Source organism: Talaromyces atroroseus (genome assembly GCF_001907595.1).
Source record: "Talaromyces atroroseus strain IBT 11181 chromosome Unknown scaffold_22, whole genome shotgun sequence".
NCBI classification, from domain to species: domain Eukaryota; kingdom Fungi; phylum Ascomycota; class Eurotiomycetes; order Eurotiales; family Trichocomaceae; genus Talaromyces; species Talaromyces atroroseus.
This window is the reverse complement of record NW_017971454.1, coordinates 115,554-126,675: the sequence shown is the minus strand read 5'-3', so window position 1 is coordinate 126,675 and position 11,122 is coordinate 115,554. Positions and strand designations below refer to the sequence as shown.

Sequence of the window (11,122 nt, the reverse complement as noted above, 5' to 3'; positions counted from 1 at the left end):
AAGCCGAATCCGGCCGCGCCGGTACAAATTGAAATTCTACTATATTAGATTTTCAATTTGTACCCGGGCAGCGGCACTAGGCTCAAACAGTCACTATTTTCCGGCTTGCGTGGTACATTGGCTCCCGCCACGCACTTTACCAAACTATCACCACGCACTCTGTACTCAACCCCATCGGATCCACTTCCACAGCTAAAGTGTCAACGATTGTTTTATTCAGCAAAAACTGTTCCGATTCAGTAACTACTATTTAAGAGCAGTCTAAGTACTTCGTTAAGGTTTCTATCAACCTTACTAGAACCCTTGTCCTATCTCCCTCTTTTCTCATTCATCCTTGCGAAGTCTGAATTCTTCCCAGGACTTCTTAATCAGTTTTTTTTCTTTCTTTTTTTTTTTTTTACTCACGCTGAGCGATGCCTAATAAATATTGGACTGACGACCCTGATGAGACGGAGACAGGATCTGGTAGGAGCTATCAGACGTCGGATCCAGATATCACCGAGCCAGACGAGAACTCTCGTAGTATACCGACTCGAAGCCAGACACCACAGTCTCAACGGAGAACACATCCTCCTCAACAACTACAAGGGGGCATTTCAGCACAAATCACTACCTCTAAAGGTCGAACATACAAGGATCCGGATATTGATACTACGGAGAGACTCTCCGATATTGATCCGAATTTCAACCGAGCTGAAGGCACTAAGAAGTTGAAGGAGCGTGTAATTGATCGTTGGCATCGGTTGGTCCTGCACTGCGATATAATTTGTTTTCAATTATAGACGTGTTTCACTCACTCGTGCATAGATTCTGCCGGAAAAATGGAGAAAATGAATCAGATTGCACACGATGGAGCGACCCAGAGAATGCTCTTCGGCAAGCATCCGCAGATTGCATATTTCAATTTTTGAAATGGTGTTTCAAACTAGAATATGGGACGGACGGTCGAAAGCTGCCAGGGTACGGCCAGGCGGGCACTTTTAACACTGATTGGAAGTATTTTCGAATTTATTACGAGGACATATTAGGCCACAAGATGGACAAAGACATGGTGAAGAGCTTACGCACGGTATGGTACCAGCGGACTTATGGTGATGTAATTTTGGATTAACAAATTGTAGGCCAGACAATGGTTAATTCACGAGAACAAGCTGGGCACCCAATCTCGCGACAATGACCCAGTGTATATTGACGACATGATCGAGTTCAATGAGACAATCCTACAAACACGCAAGAAACGGTTTTACCTGGGCATCCAACGGATCATGTTATGCCTGGCCCTAATGCTCGGTCTATTTACTGCTGGCCGCAAAACTGCTATTCTAAAACTCCAGTATAAGCATCTTCGCATCAGTTTACTGCGAAATCCTCACGGGGGACCTCCTATACTCGACATCGCCATCAAACCCAAGTACATCAAATCCCTTCTTGGAATTACAAATCTGTATGCTAAACAAATGTCTACTGAGAAGATCAAAACTGATGTCATAACAGGAATACGTTTTCTTTTCCCGAGATAATTCTCGGTGTCTCTCTCGTGTTCAGCCCGCATGTGTTTATCATGGGACTGTTGCTGCATGCGAGGGCTTTCCAGGCTAATATTAGATCAATGGATGATGTTCGTCGCCTTTTTGTGATGCGTAACTGTCAAGAGTTACCGTTGCCATTGAAGGAGGAAATGGATAATTATTATCTGTTCTGCAAGGTGGATTTGATTGATGGAAAGCCATGGATTCTTCGCGATCAACCTATGAGTGATAGTCAATACAATGCGGCTATACGTGCCATTTCGGAGATTATGGGACTCTTAAAGTGGTTCTTCTTCCATCAATTCCGGTATGGCACAGGAAAAATTCTTGACAAAACCGGTACGTGTCTTGACTGCTTGTACACGGTTTGTTATTATTGACCAGAAGGCACTAGAATGGGTGAGTGACTCTGAACGCAATTTGATTCTCAATCATGCCAATACTTCCACCTTCCTCAAATATTACCGTCCCAGAAACCACACTCAGATGCAACAAGCGGTACTTGGGCTGGACCCCAATGAGGTTATCGATCGAGCTTTGACTAGCATTAGGCGTTACGCTGATAAACGACGACCACGTTATCTCGATGACACTCAAAAGGCTTTGGTGGAAGATGATCCAGAGTTGCAAACTGCTATCAGTAACCGGGATGCCCTGCTAGACCAATTTCAGCAAACTCCGGATGCCACGCTCGCACATGCTGTCGCTGAAGCAGAACGTAACATCAAAAATACGCGGCAGCGGTTGCGATATCGGAGAAAAAAAGAAGTCCGACGAGCCTTTAGTGATGAGCAAGCAGTCAAAGATGCCAACGCCCAGCTCTCAGGAACTAATCTCCTAGAAGATGAGTTGAACGAAGAACTGGATGATGATACACCACCGGAGCAGACCATGCTTATAGAGGGGTTAATGGCTGTCCCGGTAGAATGGACATTTGAAGGCGAATGGCAGCGACGCAATGTAGGCACTGAGGTTATTATCATGTATTGCGATTATGAAGAAGGCGGACCACTTCGAGGCCGGCCGAAAGGCAAACGACGTCTAAATGACGAGGTTAGACTTTTGAGCGTGGAGACAAAGCAGATCGAAAAGACGGAGGATGATAAACCTATTATCGAAAAGAAACGCAAAATAGAACAGGAGCAACCCCAGACTGCCAAAAAACCTCTAGTTTGCTTTCAATGCGGCAAGAAGTACAGTCAGTATCAAAGTCTTCTCAGACACTTCCGACCAATACATATGAACGATCGAAGATGCAAGTCCTGCGCTGATGGAATGGAGTATCTAGAACAGATGCATTGGCAATGTCATGTTGCCGCAGTACACCAGTTAAACATATGACATAGGACAGACTGATCGTTCCGAACTCGGCATTGAGTGTGAGTATGCTTATGCAATGTCACGTGCTTATATCAACCCTAGTCCGAGATATGTTTCTCATAGGTTAGAGTTCTTGAAAAAGTAGCAAAATGATGAAGACAATAGAACAACCTGAACTACGATAGCAAGTATTTACCTTAGACATGCATTATAGACATATTTTGTTTTGGTCGCCCCTCTACATGAGTCTTGTGCCTAATACACATCACATGACCCTAACTACTTACTTAACGTAACCGGACACCCACCCGGCCACGACACCAACCCGGCCACTCCCTCCGGAAAACGCGCTCTATATTATTACTAGATTTTCAACGCGTCGTTATGCCACCAATTCGCAATAAAAAGGCGTCAAATTCAAAGGAAATAGAAGGCCGCATCTTATTAGCTATTTCCAATTTAGAAAATGGACAAATTCGCAGTATTCGTCAAGCTTCAACTATCTATTCTATTCCTCATACAACTCTCCAAGATCGACTCAACGGCATCCAATCAAAGAGCGAAAAACACACAAATAGACATAAATTAACAGAAATCAAAGAGGAGTCAATTATTAAATGGATATTTAACCTTGATAAGCGTGGATTACCTCCTCGGCCTACTCTTGTACAAGATATAGCCAATTTACTTCTTTCTCAACACGGAAATAAACAAGTTAGTGAAAGATGGATTAATTGATTCATTAATCACCATCCAGAGCTAAAAATGCAATTCTCACAACAATACAACTATAAGCGGGCTAAATGCAAGGATATTAAAGTAATCCAAGAGCATTTTGATTGTGTACAAGAGGCTATACAAGAATATAGAATCTTACCTGACGATATATACAGCTTTAATAAGACTGGCTTTGCTATAGGGCTCTTCACATCTACAAAGGTTATTACAGGTAGTGATCGATATGGAAGGCCTTATTTATTACAACCTAGAAACCAAGAATAGGTTACTGCAATTGAGGCAGTCAACTCTACTGATTAAGCCTTACCCTCATACATGATCTTTAAAGCAACAACTTTTTTCCAAAAAGGATGGTTTGAGACTCTTCCACAAGATTAGAGACTTAATATCAGCAATAATAGATGGACAACAGATAAGATTAGGATAAATTGGCTCCAAAATCACTTTATTCCTTATACAATTGATTGTACGAAGGGCAGATATCGGATACTTATTCTTAATAGCCATGAAAGTCATCTTACTGCTCAATTTAATCAAATCTACATGCAAAACAATATTATACCAATCTATATGCCAGCTCACTCTTCACATCTTTTACAGCCTCTTAATATGAGCTGTTTTACTATTTTAAAACAACAATATAGACGGTTAGTTGAGCAGCGCATACAACTCGGATATAATCATATTAATAAGCATAATTTCCTTAAAGCCTTTCCAGAAGCTCATACAATAACATATAAAGTTAAAACTATTCAAAATGGCTTTGCAGCAACTGGATTAGTACCTTTTAATCCAGATCAAGTCTATCAACAGCTTCATATTCAGCTTCAGACCCCAACACCCCCTTTAAGAAGTGATAATACCAATTCACAATCTTCCTGCTTTCAAACACCTCAAAATCTACGCCATTTCAAACACCAATCAAGTACAGCTAAAAAGCATATAGCTCAACAGCCAACAAGCCCATTAAATGTGGTTAATTAGGCAATCGAGCAGATGTCTAAAGCGTACAAAATAACAATAAATGAGCTACTAATTATACGAAAAGAAATACATGATTTACGGGCTGCAAATGAGAAAAAGAAGCAAAAAAAAAAGACAATCTAAGGCTCAATTACCTCACAAAGGCTCCCTTACTACGCAAGAAGCTCAGACTCTTATAAATAATCAAAATGAGACATCTCAACCTCCTCCAGCCGCCCCAGCTGAATCCGAGGCTCAAGCCTCTCAACCACGCGTACGAGCGCCACCAAAGTGTAGTAGATATGGAATTATTGGACATAAAATTAACAGATGTCCTAATCATACTACTGGTTAAATTTTTGTATATAATTATTATTTCAGTTAGAAATTTCGGGGTAAAATTAATATAAAGCGCGTTTTCCGGAGGAAGTGGCCGGGTTGGTGTCGTGGCCGGGTGGGTGTCCGGTTACGTTAACTAGTTACGTTAAGTTAAGGGTATTATTACATAATCCGTAAGTCCGTACCCCTAACTTTGCCCACGTGGAGATAACTACTTATCTTCTTTCTAATCCATCACTATTCACTACCTTATATCCTTCACCTTGAGATATTCTATGCATCAATGACGTGTAGATATAATATGACTGCTCTTTTATTGATTAGACGCATGGCTGCCTATATGGACTGGAAGGAGATATAGTCAGGTGCGAAATCAATCTCTCCCATGTTGTTGCAGACTAGATTGTCATTATAGCATTCTCGCGTCAATCGAGAGCTGTGAGGGAATCACTCTCTGTGTGGTGGTTGTAGGAACGGCTTGAAATGATGCGAAAGCATTGTCGGACCCCCGGTAGGCTCGCCGTGAGGATAAATAAATTAGACTCAAACCCACTGAGTATTCTGTCAGCATACACACGGCCTGCCAAATGCTATAGAACTTACACGAGCAATGCCACAGGTGCGGAATCGTAGGTTTCATCGCTGGAGTGTAAAAGGGTAATTGTGACGGTCAGCCGGACCGCGCCCGTTATCACAGTTCTATCTTGCAGGGAACATTAATGATGCAAAGGCTTTACTTTCCACAGAACATCGCTTACATGAAAAATACAAGCATCATCGCAATAATGCGCACTTTGTCGGTAGAGGTCAATTGCGAAGATATGACCAAGGAAACCGGAAGTATTGTCAATGTCAGATCGGAGAGGATGTTTAACACAGCAATCGCCACATAGACTGCGCCGCGGTTGAGACACTGTCCGTTTTCAGTTGCATTCCACGACTTGGAGATTGGTCGACATGCGAAAATCAGACAACCCGAGGTCGTGATTGATCCAATAACGATGACACAGGCTACATAGTATATGCTGGCACGAAAGCGACTTTGGGTATTTGTGAGTCGATATAGAAACAATAGCTGCGCAACTTTTGCCAGGCAGAAGCTAGACATAAAAAGGCATATGGCACTGAGATACAACTAACCAAGTATAGTTAGCATTGCGTATATTCTGGCAGGGGTACATGTGTGGCGCTACTTTCTGATATTGATTAAGTGTTGATAGAGCAAGATCAGCAATGTGGACTCCAAGTCCCGCGTGGTTAAGGGCATCTATGCTGGTCAATACACGCCAACGGAGATGGAGAGTTTACTCACATAAAATCACTGTCTGAGTACCAAGTGATAGTCCCTAAGATCGACTTAGTTTCAACCAGACATTGACGGTGTGTAATTCTCACCCAAGAGATGAGCAGACAGACTGTGACTTTGTCAGCATCAAAAGACGCAAATACCACTGGAAAAGTACAGTGTAGAGAGTATACCATCGTCCGCGGTGAATTTCACCGAAGTGTGACGCTTGACTGCAAGATGAATGGCCAGGGATATCGTGCTTAGAAACAGCCCTGTAATCAGTGTATCTTGGATAGGCGAGTAAAGATATGGCAAGCGTGTGTTTTCTAGCATTCTGCGTTTCAATGTTCTTTCCTTCGCGGGACAGTAGCAATATTGTTGTTCTGCCATTGACCAATATACAATTTCAAACTGTGCATCTAGCTAACTAGTATAAATACATGCTGTATCTGAACTCGAATTTCTTATTACAGTTCGACACCTCTTGACCTAACCCCGTGTCGATGAACATGCATGATCTGGCGCTTCTAGGTGATGTAACTCCATCACGGGAAGAGTAAAGAAATATGGGTTATTTTCTCCGGATAGCTTACGCACGGGAATAAGGTTGAGAGTGTGGTCATTCATGGATTAAAGAAACATGGCACACACAGGAATAAACTCCGAATCGCCACCTTTTCTAAAATGAAACGCTTCTTTCGACGAATCAAAATCGATATATATTCCATATGTCCATTTGCAGATCACTAGGCATTCGTTCCTGTTTCGAATCCCTGGGTGCACGTTCCAGTTCGGGCATTGGATATACCCGTTCTGATTTTGAGTCACGGTTGTTCCCGTTCGGGGTGCTTCTAAAGTTGCTCGGCTTTGAAAAAAGACAATACTATGGAATGCCTCAAACAAAAGCAATCACCCGCAAGCGGTAGTAGCTAGGTATAGAAGCCTTTTCGTTCTTGTTGGTCGGTTGAGTTAAGCTAGGGTTGCAAGTTGTTCTGCTAGAAGCATCATACTAGTCAATCCTCATTCATTGAGATAAATTCCGCAGCATGTGTTCGATGCATCGGCATCAACATCTGCTGTAGTATACATGCCCAAAAAAGAGAACCGACTAATCTAAATGATCGTACCGTGGTTTGGCTATTTTTTTTCTTTTTGATTGACTGATCAATATAGGTTCTAGTAGAGTGTATGGTTGTTTGAAATGTAGAATCTCCGTCCTTATAATTCAGTGCATGAGACAATTCTAGATTAGGATGCGAGACTTTGAATATCCTCCGCGCTTAGCCTTCTTCATCACCTCCATAATTCAGCTGAATGAGGGTAGGTGTTCATTCCTCTCCACCAACTTCGTCGTTTATCTCTTCTAGCTTTTGCTCTTGTTTCCGGCCTTGTCCGTGCGGAAAATCGTCTAGTGTCATATTGACGGGGATAGGGTAGTAATTTTTCTATTCAATGTCAGTCCTAGTACAATATCAACGAATCGAAACAAAACATACCAATTTCAAGGTATCAGGAGACCAGAGTCCTTCTGGGTCAGAGCAAAATGTAGTGACACGTCCCGTCTCTCGGATTCGAATACCAAGAACTATCTCTGCATCACAGAGAATGCTCATATCGACTGCTTTAAGAAGAAGGCTTTTCATTCGTCTGCTGCGCCTCTGAAGGGCGTTGCGTCGCTCGATTTTCGGATCCATGGGGTGTCTGACTCGTAATATGTATATAATTGATTTGTGATGCTTTGAAAGAAGGGCCTGTATCTTATTTATATCTGCTGTTTCTAATGGCTTGTCTTAAGGAACAAATTATACAAGGGGTTCGTTCTCCCAAAAAATCCTCCAGCCACTGTGCCGAGAATGACAATGGCAGGAGGTTGCCTGGCCCTGTGCTCCCCTCTGAGCACCGATCAGTCCAGACAGAATATCCACGTTTAATTGAGATGTAGATTCCTCGAATGGAACCTCTGTCACGACGACATTGTGGAAACCGATTGAGCGAAGAGTTGGTTGATTAGCCGAAAAAAACCGTTTCAGGGTATCGTACTCGATCATCATATCACACATGTCAAGCTGATCGATATTCAGATCCCATTGTGAAAGTAACTCCAAAGCGGAATCGGAATTCGTCATCTTTAGACTTCGTATACCAACGAGCAGCTCCTGTAAATGCGACGATAGGGACATTAAATCTGAGATCTCGTACTGATGTCCGGCCTGAATTTGAAATCCCTGCAAATGAATACTGTCGACTTGGTCCAAGCCCCACTTGATTCTGTCAGAGAGGGCTTGTGCAATCACTCGTATGTGGTGTGTGTACAGCCCCTCGGTTATATTCGTGTTGAGACCAATATATGCTTCCAGCCATGGTTTCCTCTCCAGAGGCATACAGAACCACACTGTGAGTTCTTTCAAGTGTGGAAATACGCACAGACCTTTCGATAGTGCGGCTTGGTCGATGCGATTCTCAATGATTTGATTTTGTTTCCTGCACATATTCTGCACAGTTTGAAAGATCGTCATATAAGGCAGACATTCTCTTGGTAGAAAACCCAGATCAAAATGAGATTTAGCCACTTCCACATAGGCTTCCGGCGTCAAAATAGAACATTTGAAGAAATCAAAATTGGTAACGTCTGAAAGATAATTAGTTGGCGATGCAAATTTTCTAGTACTTCTCGTACCTGTTTTCAGTAGCTGTGGAACTACATATGTGAAAGAAGTCACTTGTTGGCATAGCGCGGACGTTGTAAGGTTCATCAGTGTTCCGAGGCTGCTTCTTGAGAACCTTACTCGTATTGAACCAAAGAGAGACGGAATACATATCGCTCTTGTTCTTTTGTCCACTAGCGATAACTTCTTGACTTCCAAAGATGGAAGGTAAGAGATAATGAGCAGTACTATCTCTATAGGCAAGTGCATGACTAATTTGGCGAACAGGGTACACGAGCTTAATTTGGTGTAGTATATGTAGGCTGCGAGGCATGGAGTTACACTAATGAAATTAAAGTACCTTTTTTTTATAACCGAAGTTTAATATTCTGCAAGATAGAGATTCATTGTGAGGTGCTCTCGCGTTGCCGGAACGGGGCTGCTACTGGAATTAGAATCATTGGGGGAAATGGACTCGTTCCAAAAGGGTTACCAGTAAGTTAGGAAGTGTTCCACACTCATGTTGGGAAAATGCTGCCAGAAGCCAACTCGGCCCCGTTCAGAACTGGTACCTGGAGTTAAAAAAACTTTACTGGCAGGATTTATCAATCACCATAACCTAAACGTAGTAGTCGGAACTAGTATACAATTGTATACGACACAACAAGACATAGTACTGACAACAAGATCAGGTGAAGATAAGATAGAAAATACTGCTATTGTGTCGGAAATAATAGTATATGTAACAACAGGATATCATATACTTCATACATAACGGCGGCCTCATACAGCTGTGTGTGGTCCTTGAACTCCCCCGATTGTGATTCATTATATTGGGACCTTTAAGTGCCGCAGGGAGCAGAGCTTGTCCGCTTCAAATTTCACGAGGCGCTGCTCAGGTTGCTAATTACATACAGAGGTTATCGGAAGTATATCTAAGCAGTTTGTTCGGTTACGAGCGATGGTGGGAAGTGGGAAACCACAGAGCTGGCTAATCAACATATACGGTGCGGCATTAGAGTAGTGGACCTCGGAAATTTGAGGAGTCAGACGTTCTTTTCAATTTAAAAACTCTTTTCATTAAACTTGTTCAGTCTAGTAGAGCATCGGTCGGGAAGACTCTTGTTACTCAGGTTCTGTTTCAGATCACCCAAAGGCGACCTCCCAAGCCTGTCAACAAAACCGTTACCAAGGAGATCTCCATTTCGAGGTTCTGTCCGCTTGTGCAGTTGATGTATAAGGTATCTGATACGTGGTCGGATTCTGGTGGGATATGCGGCTTGGTATGAATGAGAGACATCTCCTAAAATATCAACAATCAAGCCTATCATGTCACACCGTTGTCAGAAAGTTACATTGTAATAAATCTCTAAGTTGCAATTTCAAAAGGCTATCTGTTATTCCTCTGAAGGAATACGAGTTTACGTCGTGGTCCTCTTAGCGACATAGAGACCCACCCTGTGCATTGGGAAGATTGTCAAAACGGGAGCAGTGATCTGGAACGGAAACAGTGTAAGGTATCCCGTTTGGTGTCGTATGAACCGTCTTGTGCTGTAAGAAATCCCGTTTGGTGCGGTACAACCCGTCTTGTGCTGTAAGAAATCCCGTTTGGTGCGGTACGACCCGTCTTGTGCTGTAAGAAATCCCGTTTGGTGCGGTACGACCCGTCTTGTGCAGCGTCAATAAGGATTCCTATTTCATGTCAAGGCATATCTGTTATGAAACCTTGGAGCAGGATCATCTAGCGGAATCCATAAAGGAAGCACTGGTCACCTAACGGGACATCTCCCCGAACGGGAATGTAACAACCGTACTGACACCAAGTCACGCCGACATCAACTCGCACCGACAGCGTACGTTTCCGTTTGGAGTCAAGTCAGTGTGCTCTCATTCGATTTTCATGATCCGTTTAGTGTCGTATGCACCGTCTTGTGCTGTAACAGCCATCAACAATCTTCCTGTTCACGACAACGATCTTGTCTCGAGTCAATATGTGTAACCGTTTGGTGTTGGTAGATGATCCCGATCTGTAATGGTTTCCAAAAAACCAGAAAAAGGTAGCAATCCAGTGTGATTAAGCTAACATCAAGGCACGTATGTACATTCGAGAGAGCTATACATTCGTAATATGTCAAGATGTAAGGATTATACGCCTGTAAAAGCTATACATATGTATGCTCTTTCCATATGTATGCTCTTTCCATGTGTACGCTCTTTCCATGTGTACGCTCTTTCCATGTGTACGCTCTTTCCATATGTACAGCTTTTACATATGTAAACGTTGTACATATGTATGAGTT

The 11,122-nt window shown here is 42.6% G+C and overlaps 2 protein-coding genes across 2 annotated transcripts, besides 1 other annotated feature; one reads left to right on the top strand and one right to left on the bottom strand.

Moving 5' to 3' along the window:
* Positions 1-413: 413 nt before the first annotated feature.
* UA08_09462 (hypothetical protein) lies at positions 414-2,870 on the top strand (the record flags this gene model as incomplete). The annotated part of the gene is made up of 5 exons (XM_020265389.1): positions 414-742; positions 808-1,069; positions 1,122-1,444; positions 1,495-1,868; positions 1,924-2,870. 5 exons carry the CDS (start codon positions 414-416, stop codon positions 2,868-2,870), a joined length of 2,235 nt encoding a protein of 744 aa, XP_020115420.1.
* A 267-nt stretch (positions 2,871-3,137) lies between these two features.
* Positions 3,138-5,024: a repeat region (Identified by RepeatMasker using a combination of RepBase library and repeat library created with RepeatScout).
* A 2,481-nt stretch (positions 5,025-7,505) lies between these two features.
* Positions 7,506-8,994, bottom strand: UA08_09461 (hypothetical protein; the record flags this gene model as incomplete). The annotated part of the gene is made up of 5 exons (XM_020265388.1): positions 7,506-7,622; positions 7,674-7,878; positions 8,218-8,569; positions 8,606-8,658; positions 8,855-8,994. The coding sequence occupies 5 exons, from the start codon at positions 8,992-8,994 to the stop codon at positions 7,506-7,508; spliced, it is 867 nt and encodes a 288-aa protein (XP_020115421.1).
* Between the last annotated feature and the right edge of the window lie 2,128 nt (positions 8,995-11,122).